Here is a 17,763-nt window from a genome sequence, read left to right as displayed (position 1 = left end):
AGAAGAAGAAGAAGAAGAAGAAGAAGAAGAAGAAGAAGAAGAAGAAGAAGGAGGAGGAGGAGGAAAAAAGAAGTAGTAGTAGTAGTAGTAGTAGTAATAGTAGTAGTAATAGTAGTCAGGAAGAAGAATGTGGTCCAAGAAAGGAAGGAGACTGAGACAGAGCCACTGGTGAAGTAAGAGAAAAACAGTGTGGTTTCCTATAATGTCAGTAAATAAAAAAGGGCTGGGATCAAGGAGGAAAGTGTGATCTACTAAAACATCAACGACAATAAAGGTTGACAATTGGCCACTGTATTTACCAACATAAAATTAGTGATGATGGCAACAGGAGTGGTTTCTGTGAAATGGTGGGACAAAGACCTTATTAGAATAGATCTATAAAAACTGTAAAGAAAGCACCTGGGGAAAATGAGTAGACAACCCCTTTGAAGAGCTCTGTGGCAAAGGGGAGCCAAAAGAGAGCAACAGCTGTTGGAAGAAGTAAGGTCAAAAGAGAATTTTTTTTTTCTTTTAGTTGGAAGAATTTTGTATGTTATAGGAATGGGATAAAGAAAAAAAAATGACAAGGAAAGCACAGTAAGAATTGCTGGGGGAGTATAATTGATAGATGACTGCTAGAGACATCAACACAGGAGACCACAAAGTTATCCTTGTATAAGGTTTAGTTTTGAATTTTTTAAAGATTCACGCTCAGTCTATTAAGCCCTTTCATCCCCTTAGACACATGGACAAATTTAAGACTTTGCTTAAAGTGCATACTCTTATGTTTTGAAATCCATGAAATCAGGTAGTTGATACGCTACCTTTCTTCAGCCAAGTTCACTTTTAATATTTGTATCCTTATACCATTTGCATCGGCTCCTCCTGTTCACAAGCTGTAAGACTTTGAGCCAGTAATCTTTGCTCTACAAACCTCACAGGGTTATTGCAGGGATCCAATAAAAACAATTGTGTAAAAGCACTTTTGGAAAGCTGTAAAAGGCTTTATGCCAGTTATTTATCTTGTTCATTTTGGTGTGTAGCCTTTGTTAAGCAAATTTCCACAGAGGCTTGAAGAAGGGTTTGCCTATCTTTAAAAGGCCAGAGCCACCATTAAGGAATATTCTTCAGAATACTCATCCTGGCATATGCAATTTCCCTGCAGATAAAGGGGATTTCTGGTCATACAAGTTTAGAAAAAGCAGAATACTGCTCCTCTTGGAGCCTGAGAATATTAAAATATAAATCTAATGAATACTACAGTTAAGATGCTAGTTCAGAAAGTATAGCACAAAATTTCCTAATATTCTCATCCTAGGAATTCTCTTTCTGGGGGAGTGAATTCTATAAAACACACATTAAATTCCTAGCAAACTTGTGCTTTGTGAGATATGATAAGATGGATAAACTCTACAAAAGTGAAAAATAAAAGTAGGTCAACCACAGAGCATCTGAATAATAGACTTAAAGTTTTTCCTGGATTGACTCAGCAGATTAGACAAAACAACAGAAAAAGAAGAAAAAGTGCTTGTACTTCTATACAACACTTTAAGGAAGCAAATCCTTGGTATAAAATAAACACTCAAATTATGCCAATAGGATGGAGGTAAATGAACACACTTTCTGTCAAATTCTGTGAATCATTCTTTTTTTTTTTTTTTTAAAGATTATTTATTTATTTATTTGACAGAGAGAGATCACAGGTAGGTAGAGAGGCTGGCAGAGAGAGAGGGGGAGGGGAGCAGGCTCCCTGCTGAGCAGAGAGCCCGATGTGGGACTCGATCCCAGGACCCTGAGATCATGACCTGAGCCGAAGGCAGCGGCTTAACCCACTGAGCCACCCAGGCACCCCACTGTGAATCATTCTTTTAAAGTCTGAAGATAACCTGCTTCAGCAACTGTGTGCTTTTTTCTTCTGCCCGCATATCTGGGCTGATAATATGATACTGAATTTGCTCTCAAAGATAGACAAATCAATTCCCCTTTCTCTTCCCATCTAGTAAGGTCACAGTTGAAGCATAAAAACCCAGGCACTGCATTCAGAGAGATTTATTTTGAGTTTAACAAGCTTCCACACAACATTAGAAGATTTCTATTTCTCATTTTTGCTATTGCGTATAGAAGATGCCTGACTTTTGGTCCAAAGCTTTTTCTTCAACTGAGCTCCTATAAAAGTGACATGGCACAACTTCATGTACATATGAATGAACCATGGAACATCCTAAACTTGGCTCTTCTGGGCCCTTTTGTAGCCAGTCATAGACCTCTAAGCCATTCCAGCCATATATATCACGGGCTACACTTGGACCTCTCTTTCCTGAGAGGTGCGCTAACTCCAAGATGGCAAATTCATAAATCCCATCTCTTTGCTTGGTTTCATTGCTTGAAAATTCAAATAAAGAATAAAAGAGAAGTATACACAGTTGCTATGAGGAATTAGATTACAATATATGGGATCAATGCACAGAGAAAATATTCTATTAGGGCTAATCAGATGTAAACAAATACAAATGATGATTATCTTTGATATAGAGAAGAAATTGGGGCCTAATCAATAATATATAAAATAAGCCACAGTTAACAAAGACTAAATTTCTGGAAGAACAGTTGCTGGCAGTAGTTGACATGTAGTGAGGAAGGCACATAAAAATAGCCAAAATGCAGTGAATACACTGAAGACATTGCCATGGATAACTACTTTTAACTAGAACTTAGTGGAGGACTCTGAAAGAAAGGCATTTGTGCCAAATAATGTTTATTAGTATTTGTACTTTTTTTAAAAAAGATTTTTTTAAATTTATTTGAGAGAGAAAGTGAGAGTGAGAGAGAGCATGAGAAGGGAGAAGGTCAGAGGGAGAAGCAGACTCCCCATGGAGCTGGGAGCCCGATGTGGGACTCTATCCTGGAACTCCAGAATCATGACCTGAGCTAAAGGCAGTTGCTTAACCAACTGAGCCACCCAGGCACTGTATTAGTATTTTTGAATAGAAATATGGTATATTTATAAGCCAAACACTTAAATGTGCAGCTATCAGCTTTGTGTGAGATAATGCAGCATCTTCATATTATGGTATTTCATAATAGGTCATAATAGCATGATGAAATAAAATCCTTTTGTCATCACTGAGGATCACATTGCTCATATATTAAATTTTTCTAAGTGCCTATTTTTGTCTTTAGTGGCTCATCTAAAATACAGCATCGTAGTGCTAGAAATCCACAAAACCCTTAATTTTGGTAAAGGCCCATGCCGTATTTCATTTCTTATAACACTTCAGCTCTATGTCCTTCATGATCAAAGTTCTATGAAGCAAACTCTATATACTTAGTTCCTAGATTTTCTGATCGGAGGATTATTCTTAGCACTGATTTTTCATTTTATTTTGTGAATTTTTTGGCCATAATTTTTTTGCTTATCAGAACAAAGGAACTAAAAGAATGTGAATAAAAATCCATATCTGATTTTGTATTTATTCAGCTTTTACATTTACATATTATTGTTGCTTAAGTTGTTATGTTACATTTTAACTTCAGAACAATCATGAATTAATGTCAGATTCTAAGAGAAGAGAATAAATAAGAACAACAATTCTAAAAAGTGATCAAGCAGCTTGGTTCATTCAGAACACCTAGGTTCAAAGTGAGGATAACAAGCAAAGGAAACTTGAGGGGAGCAGAGAGCTACCACCCTAGAAAGGGCCTCACATCGTAAAATGTGCTTCACACTTTGTAATGTCACTGACAAATCAGCCACTTCCTTCACCCTTAGCTCTGTGAAGAACTAAAGTAATGTATCAGTCACTGAGGAATAAGAACTGTCAAAAGGTACTGCACATAGTAAAATTCAACTATTGTTTTGTGCGACTTCTATTTTAGTTTTACACATATATGCAAACAGACGTAATAATTCAGAGTAAAAGGTTGAAATTAAATTGTATTTCTTTTTTTTTTTTAAGATTTTATTTATTTATTTGACAGAGAGAGAGAGAGAGAGAGATCACAAGTAGGCAGAGAGGCAGGCAGAGAGAGAGAGAGAGAGAGAGAGAGAGAGAAGCAGGCTCCCTGCTGAGCAGAGAGCCTGATGCCGGGCTGGATCCCAGGACCCTGAGATCATGACCTGAGCCGAAGGCAGAGGCTTAACCCACTGAGCCACCCAGGCACCCCTAAATTGTATTTCTTATAGTCGTTAGCAGATAGGTAGGTCTCTAGGATCTGGGGGTGGGAGACAGCCCAGGGCAAAACAACAAAGAGAGGTCCATATACCATAAATGTAAATATTTAATGATTATAAATCCAGTCAGCAAACTGTCAAGAAAAGTATAACCTGTTATTTCCCTTGAAAGGATACCTTCACATTGACTTTTAGATCAAATTCTAAATAATAATTCTCAGTCTCCTTAAAGTTGTATGGCAGGACTTAGCTAGCTATGGCCCTTGGGCTGTAGTCTGCTCACCTTATCTCAGTCTCAGCTCCTTCCAGAGTACTGGACTGGTTTTGCCTGAATAGATACCTCAGCCAGCACTTTCATTTTATGGAACCCCATCAAACAGGCGCCCCCTGGCCACTCCTTCAGTCTAGGAATGGGCATACTAGAGTTCAGGCAGATACAGACATTGCTCCTGGGAAGAAATCAATAAAGGCCTGGAGGCAGGTGAAGGTCAGTTTGGTCAGAGAGTCTGGGCTTCCCGGTACCTGGCATGTGGTCAGGAAGGGGTGGTGGTGTGGCTCACAGGTGTGTAATTTCCCCTGGTCTCCTGAACTTCTCATCCTGTAGAGGGGCAAGAGGGCCACAGCAAGGCCCACTAAATCATGGACCTCTCTTGCCTAGGTTTAAGAGCCATACTTGTAGCGACCAAAAATCTGGACTGCCATTGCCTTGGGGATCTGTTCAGAGTTAAAAAATAAATAAACAGATAATGATAATAATAACTTGAAGAAGTTGTGGGAAAAATTAAAAAAACATTAAGAGCACACTCTTGGATAGAAAATCAGCTCTATGATCCATATATACAATGGAGTATTATGCCTCCATCAGAAAGGATGAATACCCAACTGTTATATCAACATGGATGGGACTGGAGGAGATTATGCTGAGTGAAATAAGTCAAGCAGAGAGAATCAATTATCATATGGTTTCACTTACTTGTGGAGCAAAAGGAATAACATGGAGGACATTGGGAGATGGAAGGAGAAGTGAGTTAGGGGAAATCAGAGTAGGAGACAAACCACGAGAGACTGTGGACTTTGAGAAACAAACTGAGGGTTTTGGAGGGGAGAGGGGTGGGGTGGTTGGGTGAGCCTGGTTGTGGGTATTAAGGAGGGCATGTATTGCATGGAGCACTGGGCGTGGTCCATAAACAATGAATTTTGGAACACTGAAAAAAATTTAAAAAAATGTAAGAAAAGGGGTTTAGATAAAAAAAAAAAAAAAACAACTCTAAAAAAAAAAGAGATATATATATATATATATATATATATATATATATATATATACACACACACACACACATACATATAATAAAAGAAGAAAAGATCAGAAAAACTAAGATTGGATTAGAATGAATTTTTGTAAAAACTCAACAGTAACACATATAGAAGTCATCCAGGCATGTGAGAAGGAATATCAGAGCATAATCTTGTCTGGAGGTGAGAATACCGGGGTTGTGGTCCTGCTCTGGACCAAGAAGTCCTTTAATCATTCTAAGTAAGTCTCAATTTCATTACTGGTAAAATTAAGAAAAGGAAAATCTCAATCAACTTTGGAAGTCTGATGTGTTAAAAAGTGTTAAGTGATTTTTTTAAAAAGATATCTAATCAAGATGCTCCCACGTTAACATACTTCTCTATCTTCCCATTGCTTTGGGAATAAAATTAAACTCCTTACCATGTCCTACAAGAACTTACATAATCTGACCCTGTTCACTGCTCCATCCTGTCTCCTGCTGTTCTCTCCCTGGACCACTAGGTTTCAATGACTCCATCATCCTTTCTTCCCAAGAATGTGCCAGAGAAGCTCTATGCCGCCATTGGTACATTTGCACTTAGTGTTTCCTTTGCCTCAAAAACTCTTAAGTTTTTCCATGTGGTTGAATCTGTGTCCTCTTTCAGGTTTCAGTTCAATCCCCACCTGTTAAAAAAGTCCTTCCTCGCCATGTCTATGTAACATACTTCACACCAGTCCCTTGGTCACGTTCACTCCCTCTCATTTGTTTATTGCCTGGGCCCCCATCTGCTTTGTTCATTACTATGTCCCAACCACCCAGACTAGTACCTATATCCTAATACCTTCAATAATGTTGCCAATAAATATTTATTGAAAAATGCACAACCATGAAAACATAGTATTAATCAATATTATAACCATACTATTTATGGCTTATAATTAAGTTTTGTTTTTCAGTGTCTCTACTCTTTACAACAAAGCTGTAAGTTGGGTATGACTATTTACCAGTAGCTGATGCTCTGGCAAGTTAACGTGCAAGTTCACCCAGCTAGTAACTGGCAGAGATGGAATTTGAATCCAGGTGCTGACATCAAACAAATCATTATTCCATGCTGCCTCTCTGACACCTCCTATCACAATTAATTTATCTCTCCTTTAAACTCTAATATCATTTTTGACACTACTTATTTATCGTGTTTTGCAATATTAATTGGGGCATGCTGATTTTTTGCTCTACTTTCTCAGCAAATTTATTACAGAGGTGATGTCTTCTGACTCTCCACCAGTGTCTAACATCCCACTTATCCACATCACTTAGCAAGTATTTGCAGCTGCAAAAAATAATTGGAAGTACAGAATATATGAGTCAGGAGCATTATTATCTCCTTTACAAGAGCAGTGTATTTATGCAAAAATTTAACAAATTAATTCTCCTCTAGAAATTAACAGGAAGAAAGTCATTGAGCCCAGTTCTGAACTTTCAGTGGGGTAAAATTTAGTGTCCTGAAAAATTTTATTATCCTCTGAGTATTTACGTTCTTCTAGAATAACTGATGAAATTTATGTCCCACAGAAACATTTAAACTAGTTTCAGTTAAACTTACTTTTTCTTTTAATTTTTTTAAGTGTTGAAAACAATTACATAGCTTTTCTATGAGTAATAAGGTCTGTTTCAGAGTGTGCTTGAGACTATTTTTATCACTATTTTGTCAACAGGATTCTCAAGCCACTGAGATAAAACATCTGTTGGTTAATAACCCACCCTGACTATGTAATTTAAGTAACTTTACTACCCTAAGCAAAGGGTAAATCCTTGTGACTAGGATTTACAAGTCACTCTCTGGCAGTTCCATAGTATCTCACAATGGTTTTCTGTATATCTCCCCAACCACCATTTTGCAATTTATGCATTAATACCACAGTAATCCTTCACTGACAATCTTCATTGCGCAGACACTCCCCAAAATATTATTTCCTTTTTTTGCTTGATTAAAAGCAAAAATTAAGTGGTAGGATTTAAATTATAATCCTATAACACTTGTTATTCAGTGGTATTGAAATACTTTGAATAATCAAGCAACAGAGAATAATTTTAAAAAGTAAAGATGCTTTATAACATTTATGTATGTAAGTTAGGAGTATTTATATAAGGATAGTAAATATAATGATAAGGATATTATTTCATATTTTATCCATAAATGTCAGCAGTTAGAATATGGAGGGGATCTAACATACAGCAAGGTGGCTATTATCAGCAGTATTGTATTATATACTTGGAAGTTGCTGAGGCCAAATCTAAAATATTCTTAGTATATGTAACTGCATACACACAAAAGGTAATTAGGTGAGATATGAATGTGTTAACCTTATTGTGGTAGTTTCTTCACAATATAGACATATGCTAAATCACCATGTGGTATACCTTAAATTTACACAATGTTATGTGTCAATTATATCTCAATAAAACTGGAAACAAAGAAATGGCAGGCAAACAAACATGTTATGAATGAGTGAATGAATAAATAAATACATGAAAATAAAACTGATGGTAACTAGAGCTAAGAGGATTGGGAAGTAGATTAAATATATGATGAAGATTAAGAGGTACCATCTTCCAGTTATAAAATGAATAAGATGTGGAGATGTGATATACAACATAGGGAATATAGTAAATAATATTGTAAAAATTTTGTATGGAGACTGATGGTCACTATACTTATCATGGAGATCAATTTATAAGGTATATAAATATCATCAGATCACTGTGTTGTATACATGAAACTGAAATAAAATTGTGTATCAATTATACCTTAATAAATAAAAAAACAAAAAAACCTCTCAAATTTTCAAAATACTTTCCTGAAGGACATTTCAGGGGTAATATGAATTGAAACAAGTCACTTATTTTAAATTAGAAAAAAATACATACATGATGATACATATTTTAGGCCTAAATTGGAGGAGAGGGGCATGCTATTTTTAATAATACCAGTGTATCATTACTTTAAAGCATTTGGAAATTACTCTTCTTATATTTCTGGGAAATTGGGAAAAAGAGAATACCAATAACTACAATATTTAAAAATCTTTAGTTACATCCATAAGGAAGAGTAAGTTAGCAATGGCACAGAATCTCTCTTCTACGCTGGCTGACATGCCTTCTCCAAGAGCCAAAAGGCAAAGAAAGTTAGAGACAAGTACTTTATATCGCTAACTACTCAGAGTCCTCAGAATATGTGCAGTCTAATAGAAACAAACATCTATTATACATAGGTCCTCATCCAGATACTAGAACCATGAATTTTCTTACTTTCTAATGCCTAGATATTTGGTAGTTATATGTTAAAATAAATGACATTTGAAAACAAAACCAAAAAAACAAAAATGTGTGTGGGTACTCTCTCTCCTGAAAGTACCAGATGAACGCTTTAAATATCAAATGGTTTGTTAGGGAATAGACAAGATCTCAAGTTCTTTCTGCCTTTCAAAGACATATTTCTTTAATTCTTGTCTGGATTAGCATAAATACATCATTGTTAAAGAAAAAACAAAACAAAACAAAACAAACCACACACAATATTTTGTGACTTCTAAGAGAAAAAGGCTTCATGACCACAAAGTCCATTTTTACACCCGAATAAGTAGAGAAAATGTATAGCACTGTATTACTGATGACATAATTAAAATGAAACAGTAATAGAAAATTACAAGTTAGTTTCCTAAAGTGAGTTTTGAGTGCAAACAGCTTATTCTCAAGAGCTAGGTGATTTGTTTACCGGACTGATATCAGTTTAAATTTCATTCAAATTTGAGATACAGCTCATGAAACCTAGCCGTCAGACCGTAGTTTATTTTTAATACTCAGCTTAAGAGTTCTATAAAATACATGGATAAAGGCTAAAATAGTGAAGCCTTAAATTAAGAGCTCTTTGCCTCTCAGCCACCAGAACTGATGAGTGTCAGGAAATTAGTCTGGTTGACTTGGCCCCCTTTGCTGTCATACTTGAAGGAGGAAACGCGAGAAGCCCCTCCATTTGTTTCAACTGGATAAGTAAGGAAGTGTTCGGTTTATTTTCAGCTAGGAAGACTGGTGCTTTTGTTTCATGGTCCAGTCCCTTGTTTCTTGATCTCTGTTCTGAAACCTCTTGACATTGACAATGACACTTATTGCTACCTAATTCATGCAGTCCTGATGTTTAAAGATCAACCATCTGAAGATGTAGCTGGTAATGGCAAATAACCCCACAGATTATCTAAGCCTCAGGCACAGGATATGCAAACTCTTCATCATCTTTATCTGATTCCAGACCCACCAGCAACTGACCTTCCTTTTGTTCTGGAAACAAATGCGTTAGCCCAGAAAAGGGCCAGACAGACTGATGGTGTTCTTACCCTGGGTAGAACCTCCAACCAAAGGAAAATCTTTCCCTTCTAAAAACAGTAAAAGTCCCAAGAGTTCCGGTATCTTTTAATAAAATTTCTCATTAACAGGAATACTGTTAGGACCTTCTTAAACACATGGAAAATGCCAAATAGGAGATTACTAAAAAATTCTTGCAGTGATACGCCACAGATGAATTGCCAATTGTACATAATAACATTTATAAATCAAAAGTATTGTTATTATACTTAGAATTCCTGGATATAGATTAAAGATACACCTATCTGTGCAAATATATTTATTCAATTATACATATGTTCAATTAGATATATAATTTAATTATTTCAGAGAATCATGTTAAGTATCAAGTATTGAGAAATTCAAATATATATTTATACATTTAAACACATGCATATTATTTTTAAGAAAATCAAATTAAATCACCAAATGAAAAGTCATCATGACTTTTTTTTTTTTTAAAGATTTTATTTATTTGACAGACAGAGGTCACAAGTAGGCAGAGAGGCAGGCAGAAAGAGGGGGGAAGCAGGCTCCCCACCCAGCAGAGAGCCCGATGAGGGGCTCGATCCCAAGACCCTGGGATCATCATCATGACCTTTTGACCAACAAATCAAAACATAATAAAGAATGTTTATCACATGGACTTCATATTTCATATTTTTGTCAAATGACATAGAAAGTAAATATTTCTAGGTAGGACCATGTCATCTGTGTCATACCTTTTCATGGACTTTCTGACCAGGTTCCATCCCTTCAAGATGTTCTGATTCTGTGGACCCCTCACTTGATGCCATTTTTCTTTGTATATGAACATTTTGTTCACGCAAGGCAACAATCTGCAAAATAAAAGCACTATGCCTTAAAAATCTAAAATAGAGCATAAAGTATAGAATAATTGAATTTATTCAAATGTGGCTAAGAACAAATGAATACACGCAAATAATTAGAAAACAAACCTTAAATTTTATTCATATTTTTACTTAAAAATATTTTTAACATTTAGGTTAGCATTTTGAATAATAATTACATGAATACGATATTCATTGAAGAAAATATTTTCTAGTTGAAAAATGTATCTATATAGTCGGAAATGTGTCTAAATTAATGCCATGATCCATGTGGTATTAATTCAGAAATTAATTCAGAAATTACTTTTTAAAATTAATTTATGAAATGTGATAAAATTCATATCAGTCTATATTTTTAAAGTATAAAAGGAAGAGAAATGAAAACATTGCAGGCTGAAGGCAGGTTACAAGCACATTCAATCACTCTAAGAGGTAGCATATCTGTAATTTTAAAATAAACAAAAACACAAACTGGACTTAATTTTGTGCCACTGTCATGAGTACTTAGAATTAAATGCATCTCATTATCCTTATTTTAATGGCCATTATCTTAGTGCTGCTTGTTCAATTAATTTGTAGAAGACTTCTCAAAAAGCAATTCATTCTTGAAAATTTTCAGCTCCACTTTTCATAGTATTTTCAACTAAGAAAGATTCTCAGATAGTTACAGTTTAAGTGATCTTAGTAATAAGAGAAAAAAATAACATTCTAACATTTTTAAATGATGTTTTAAAATACAGTTGCTATTTATACATATTTTTGAAGGTATTTTACATTAATACCATAACTTATTAATTTCTTGGCAAATCCTATTATATAAATGATGAGGGAATAGAAGGCTAGCTGAGGACAAAGCAGAAGCTGGCACTCTACACACCCACTCCCCACCCCTGCCTTGACATGTGTGGTATTCCTCAGGCATTCTTGGCTGCCCTAAAGGAAAAACAAGTAGTTAACTTATAGAGACCACAATCCTGCAAGACCTGAGTCTCCCTCCATTTACAAATGTCCTAGTGATTTACAAGGAAGAGGCTTTCTTATCAATAACCAAACTTCCAGAGACCCATAAATCAGTCCTGAAGCCTTAACATCATCTTCCCCTCCATAAAACTGAGGGAGACTGAGGCAGAGGGAAATGTAAATAAAGTTAAATTTTTTCCAAACCTAAAGCTCATTGATGAGGACCTGCGATAGCAGGAGTGTGACATTCCTTCAGGAAGCTCTCAACAGTCTGTTAATACCTTCTAAAAGAAAAAACAACCTTAACTTGACAAATAGCAAAACCTCCAGTATCCTGTGTGTCTTCTTCTTTCAAATGCTCCCTTTTCCTTACCTCCCTCAACCCCACAGTATATAATCAGCCCACTCCCCACAACCCCAGCGCAGCAGCTTTTTATGCCCATGGGTCCTGTCCCCATGCTTTAATAAACCACCATTTTGCACCAAAGACGTCTCAAGTCATTGACTTGGTCATTGGCTCCGGCCCTCACCTCACCAAACCTCACTTAAATTCTAAAACTTCATCATTAACAACTCAGATATTGAGTTAATATTGGTTCTTGGGGAAATCAATGCCTATAGTATTTAATACACAATAAATAGTCTATCACACGAGTCCAGTACGTCGCATAGACCAATAATTGCCAAATAAATGTAAAAGGTCAAGTTGTCCCGTGGCTGTCCCCATCCCTGCCACTACTTCAGTGCCCAGATGCACAATGCTGTGTTCATGAGATCAGGTATCTGGTATATGACCTCCAGCATTAACATATGCATATCATTTTATAAGGCCGATCACCAAATAACGAAGAACAACTCTTCAAGCTCTCTTCTTGAACTGCAGTCAGCAAACAACAGGTTCTCTTCCTCCCACTTTTGGCCACCTACAAGCTATCATCCACAAAGCAGCCAGATTCACCTCTGAAACTTCACTTACATTGTGTCACTCTTCGCATTCCAAAGAACCTCAATGTTTTCCCAAATTATTTAGCTTAAATTTAAACTTCTTAACAAAGTCTAGAATACCCCATATCTTTCCCTCAGTCACAACAGCTTCCTTTCTGTCTCTCAAATACACCAGGCTCTTTCTCATCCAGATTTTAGGAACTTAATCTTCCTGCCTAAAACATTCTTTTCCACCTCAGACCACAAGTAACACAATCCCAGCTTTCAAAACTCAGCCGAAATACCATTCTTCAGAGAAAACGTACCTTGCTGTCAACCACTTGCTATAGTTTCCCTGCTTATTATTTTGTGTATTTCACTGACTAAATTCCAATATTTTTTCCTTTATTTGCTTAATCACTTTGCTTATTTATTTAGCTATCAGAAGTCCTAATAATATGTCAGGAGAAAACAATTTTCGGAAGACCTTATGGAAAACAACATTTTCATATGAAGCAGCACATTATATTATTATGTGCAAGGTTTAGTTTATTCAATAAAAATGTGTTGATTTAAATAATGAATGGATAGGGATAAACAAAGAATAAAACCTAATTCATTCAGAAGTAACAAAAAATAATGATTTAGAGTGTGTGGGAGACTTCAGAGACATTTCTCTGATGTTAGAACAGAAATGGATTATACTAACGGAACAATAAGAATAAAATAGTCCCTTGGTATATCATTTCTATATTAATTCTTAACATCTTGTCTCTTGAATAAAAGAATAATATTATATTATCATCATTACATAATGAAATTTTATTTCAAATTTTTTAAAAATTTAAGCATTGTATGCTGACATTCCACTAACATCCATGGCTTAACAAATATGTTGACAAAGATAATAATAAGTTTTTTAAAATTCTATGCATTTTCTTTCATTATTTAATCTACTTAGCTGTGAAGAGAGAGCTCTTTTTTAAAAGATTTTACTTATTTATTTGACAGAGAGAGACACAGCAAGAGAGGGAACACAAGCAGGGGGAGTGGGAGAGGCAGGCCTCCTGCTGAGCAGAGAGCTCCAAGTGGGGCTCCATCCCAGAACCCTGGGATCATGACCTGAACCAAAGGCAGATGCTTAACAACTGAGCCACCCAGGCACCCCGAAGAGAGACCTTTTAAAAAAATATATATTTAAAAACCAAATTTAACACTATGTTCAGAAACAGTTCTATTGGTTTAGTAATTCAGATAAATTTTAAACATGGCTTTGTGCCTAAAATAAAGCAGGCCCTCTAAAAAGGTTTACTGAATGACTCAGTGAATTAATACCCTAAATAATAATAATAAAAGTCAAAATGCCAAATTCATATGGAAAACACTATATGCAAATATAACTGTGCATCTATTTAAAAAAGGACAAATATCAAGTGTTTTACAAAGTATACCCATGACAGTTCTAAGAATTACATAACTTTCAACAATCAACATACAAATTCTACTTTTTTGGGTTGTTTTTAACCAAGCCCACAAATTGGGTTTTTGAAGTAGGAGAACAGATGTAGAATCCTCTATATTCTTTAATGATTTAAATGATTTAAGATTTTATTTTTGCCCAATAACAAATTATCCTGAGGGGTTATGAAAGCAAAGCTTCAGCATCTGATTTAATTTTAGGTGTTAGTAATCTTTATTCTTTCAGGAGGGAAAAAGCTAGAGGTTCTCTCCTGTGAATGCAATGTTGGGGGTTGGGCCTCTTTAATGTTTTCAAAGGGCAGAGAAGTTCACCTAGAAATCACAGGGCCTCTAGGTAGCAGAGGTCTCTTTAGGAAATTCTCCCAGCTGACTTAAGAAACAAATGCAATGGGGTGCCTGGGCGGCTCAGTGGGTTAAAGCCTCTGCCGCCTTCAGCTCAGGTCATGATCCCGGGGTCCTGGTATCGAGCCCCACATCGGGCTCTCTGCTCAGTTGGGAGCCTGCTTCCTCCTCTCTCTCTGCCTGCCCCTCTGCCTACTTGTGATCTGTCTGTCAAATAAATAAATAAAATCTTGAAAGAAAAAGAAGAAGAAGAAGAAGAAGAAGAAGAAGAAGCAGCAGCAAATGCAGGAGATGGCTTGAGAACTAGCTTGTAAACAAACGCAGAATGAAAGGAAGTTGATGGCCCCAAAACATTCTTTGGGCTCTCACTGACAGGGAGTGCTGTGAAAGGGAAGGGAGGGTGACTTGTCTAGGATACCAAAGTAGTCCTAGCATGACCTACTACAAATGAGACAGCGTGGCAGGTAGGAGGAATCACTTCCAGGTAGACTCTGTAAAAACTGGCTTACCCATTTGTTACATAACTGCCAGAAAGTACTGGAAACTCACCATGTGCCAAGCATTGTGCGAAATTATTTTAATCTACAAAATGGATTTTATGATCCACACTTAAGAAGTGATTAAACTGAGATAAACAGAGTGTGATAAGAACTAAGCAGGAATCAAGTGAAAATTAACTCCTTAACTTGATACCTTCTACTTTCTGTCAAATTGCCTCACATGGCTTAAGTCAGGGAAGTTCATAGTGGGTGGGGATGGGGAAAAAGCATTTCCCTTCCAAGTACTTCTACCTTCCCATCTGGAAAACCTTTGTATTATCATTAAGGTATGGACCCCTCCCTGGAGATTCACATCCAGGCATAGCTGTGCCTACATTTCCAGTTTATCAATCCACTGAAGGCCCATGGAACTCTGGTCAAGGGGAACTGCCCAGTCATTTTAATTGATAAACTATGATTTGTCAACTGTTTGTTGACACGTTTTTAAATGCCCAGCATCCCTTCAATATTACTTTTGTTATATCCTATACTTCCACTGCGGTATTTTCCTTCCCTACTCTAAACCTAGAGACTGTCAGTCAGGGGGCCAGAACTCAGGGCAAATGTGTGGGCACATGATCCAAGCCAGGGAAATTGGAATACTCCTTGAGATGTTTCTGGCAGAGCTATGGGGGAAGATTTGTTTTCTACAGGCTTAAGCTGGTAGGATACAATCAGGATGGCTGTTTACCATCAGTTCTAGCTCATGGAGAAAAGCACACAATAAAGAGCCCTGATGAATTAGATCTGCTCTTAATTCTAGCCATTCTTAAATCACCTCTACCCTTGGCATTTCATTAATATGAGCCCCAAACTTTTTTTTTTTTTTGCTCAAATTTGCTTTTCTGTAACTTATAACTAAAAGCGTCCTTGAAAATATAACAAGGGGCATGGAAGGCAACATGGAATTTCTACGTGGAGATTTTGAAGAATGACTAAGCATTTATCAGTTGGAGACAATGGGGGTGGGGAGAAAACCATTCAGGAAGATAGAAGAACATGAGCTCTTTGTGTACCTAGTACTATGGGTTATTTAATATTCCTGTGGTGAACACTATCTGGATGAAGATAAAAGAAAGACAGGAGACTAAAGAAACTGAAGTACCTCAACTAAAACTCTGCCATCTGTGTTCTTCTTGCTCTGACTTATTGCTTCACTACCACTCTTATTTTGTTTCCTGATTGCTCATCTAGCTTCTGAGAGCCTGACCCATTGTGTCTATGCATTTCTAAACCCATGATATTTCCAGGCCAGTCTTCCAAGTTTTGTTCTTGCCTTTGCCTCTGTCAAATTGTTTTTGGCTCCTGGATTGGGGCTGGTCAGAAGGACCAAGCCATGATTAGAAGCTTAGAATTTTCAACTCTACCTCCCTGATTCTCCAGAAAGGGGAGATGGCTTGGAGTTAATGATTGATAAAGCCTATGTGATGAAATTTCCATAAAGATCCTAAAGTATGGAGGTGAGGGGGCTTCCAGGTTGGAGAACATAACATATCCATGTGCTGGGAGAGTGACATACCCCAACTCCATAGGGACAGAAACTCCTGGGCTTGGGACCCTCTCAGACCTTGCCTATATTTCTCTTCATCTGGATGTTCATCTGTATCCTTTAAAAAAAATGGTAAATGTCGGGACGCTGGGTGGCTCAGTTGGTTAAGCAGCTGCCTTCGGCTCAGGTCATGATCCCAGCGTCCTGGAATCGAGTCCCATATCGGGCTCCTTGCTCCGCAGGGAGCCTGCTTCTCCGTCTGACTCTGCCTTCCACTCTGTCTGCCTGTGCTCGCTCTCGCTCACTCTCTCTGACAAATAAATAAAATCTTTAAAAAAAAAAATGGTAAATGTAACTGTTTTCCTGAGTTCTTTGAGTTGCTCTAGCAAATTAATAGAATCCAAAGAGGGGGTTATGGGAATCTCTGATTTATAGCAAATCAGCCAGGAACACAGATGACAACTTTTATTTACAATTGACATCTGAGGTGGGTAGGGGTATGGGGTAACTGGGTCATGGGCATTAAGGAAGGCATGTGATGAGCACTGGATGTTATATACAACTAATGAATCACTGAACATTACATCAAAAACTAATGATGTATTAATATTATATGTTGGCTAACTGAATTTAAATTTAAAAAGTATAAACAAACAAACAATTGACATCTGAAGTGGAAGGAGTAGTCATGTAGGACTGAGCCTTTAACCTGTGGGATCTACCACTACCTCCAGGAAGTGTCAGAATTAAGTTAAACTGTAAGACACCTGAAAGTGTTTCAGTGAATGCTTGGTGGGAGAATGCTCCCTTCCCACTCAGGCACACACACATCCGGTGTCAAAAGTATTTTAAGTGTGGTAGTCATGTCAGAGTAAAAGAGAGCCACAAGGGGTAGACTGGGGCTTTCCTCTACACACCCTTTTTCCTTGACTGCTTCTGAAACATCTTTTAAGTCTTTGCTTACATGTCACCCATTCTGGGAATCTGGGACCCTCCTCCTTCCAGATTTAAGTTATATAATTCCTTAGCATTCTCCAATAACTCATACAAATTATCACTATCACAATTAGCTGTTAGTTTTCTGATTGCCCATTTTGCCACTGAGTGCCTCAAAACCAGAACTACATCTGATTATTTATTCCCAGTTCTTAAGATGCTGGTTAACAAGTAGGAGGCAATCTAGAAATACTTACAGATAGTTGCATGAAAAAAGACTATATGAATGGAAAACCTGATAGGGAGTTGGAAAAACTGGATGGCAAAGTTCTCAAAAATTTATACATGGCGAAGAAAATTAGTAATCCATGTGGAAGACAATGTAAGCTTGAAATCTTCCCAATGTTAAAAAATGATTCAA

General features: G+C 36.8%; 1 protein-coding gene across 11 annotated transcripts in view; it reads right to left on the bottom strand.

Annotated features, from left to right (window-relative positions):
* Window positions 1–17,763, bottom strand: part of PPFIA2 (PTPRF interacting protein alpha 2) — a 493,640-nt gene that overhangs the window by 144,883 nt on the left and 330,994 nt on the right. For all 11 annotated transcript variants that reach the window (XM_059402392.1, XM_059402391.1, XM_059402394.1 and 8 more), the window contains one exon: window positions 10,545–10,661. In XM_059402392.1, the coding sequence (XP_059258375.1) occupies window positions 10,545–10,661 (117 nt within the window). The remainder of the gene's footprint in view (window positions 1–10,544; window positions 10,662–17,763) is intronic.

Source organism: Mustela nigripes, chromosome 6 (genome assembly GCF_022355385.1).
Source record: "Mustela nigripes isolate SB6536 chromosome 6, MUSNIG.SB6536, whole genome shotgun sequence".
Taxonomy (NCBI): domain Eukaryota; kingdom Metazoa; phylum Chordata; class Mammalia; order Carnivora; family Mustelidae; genus Mustela; species Mustela nigripes.
This window is presented reverse-complemented; position numbering and strand designations above follow the sequence as displayed.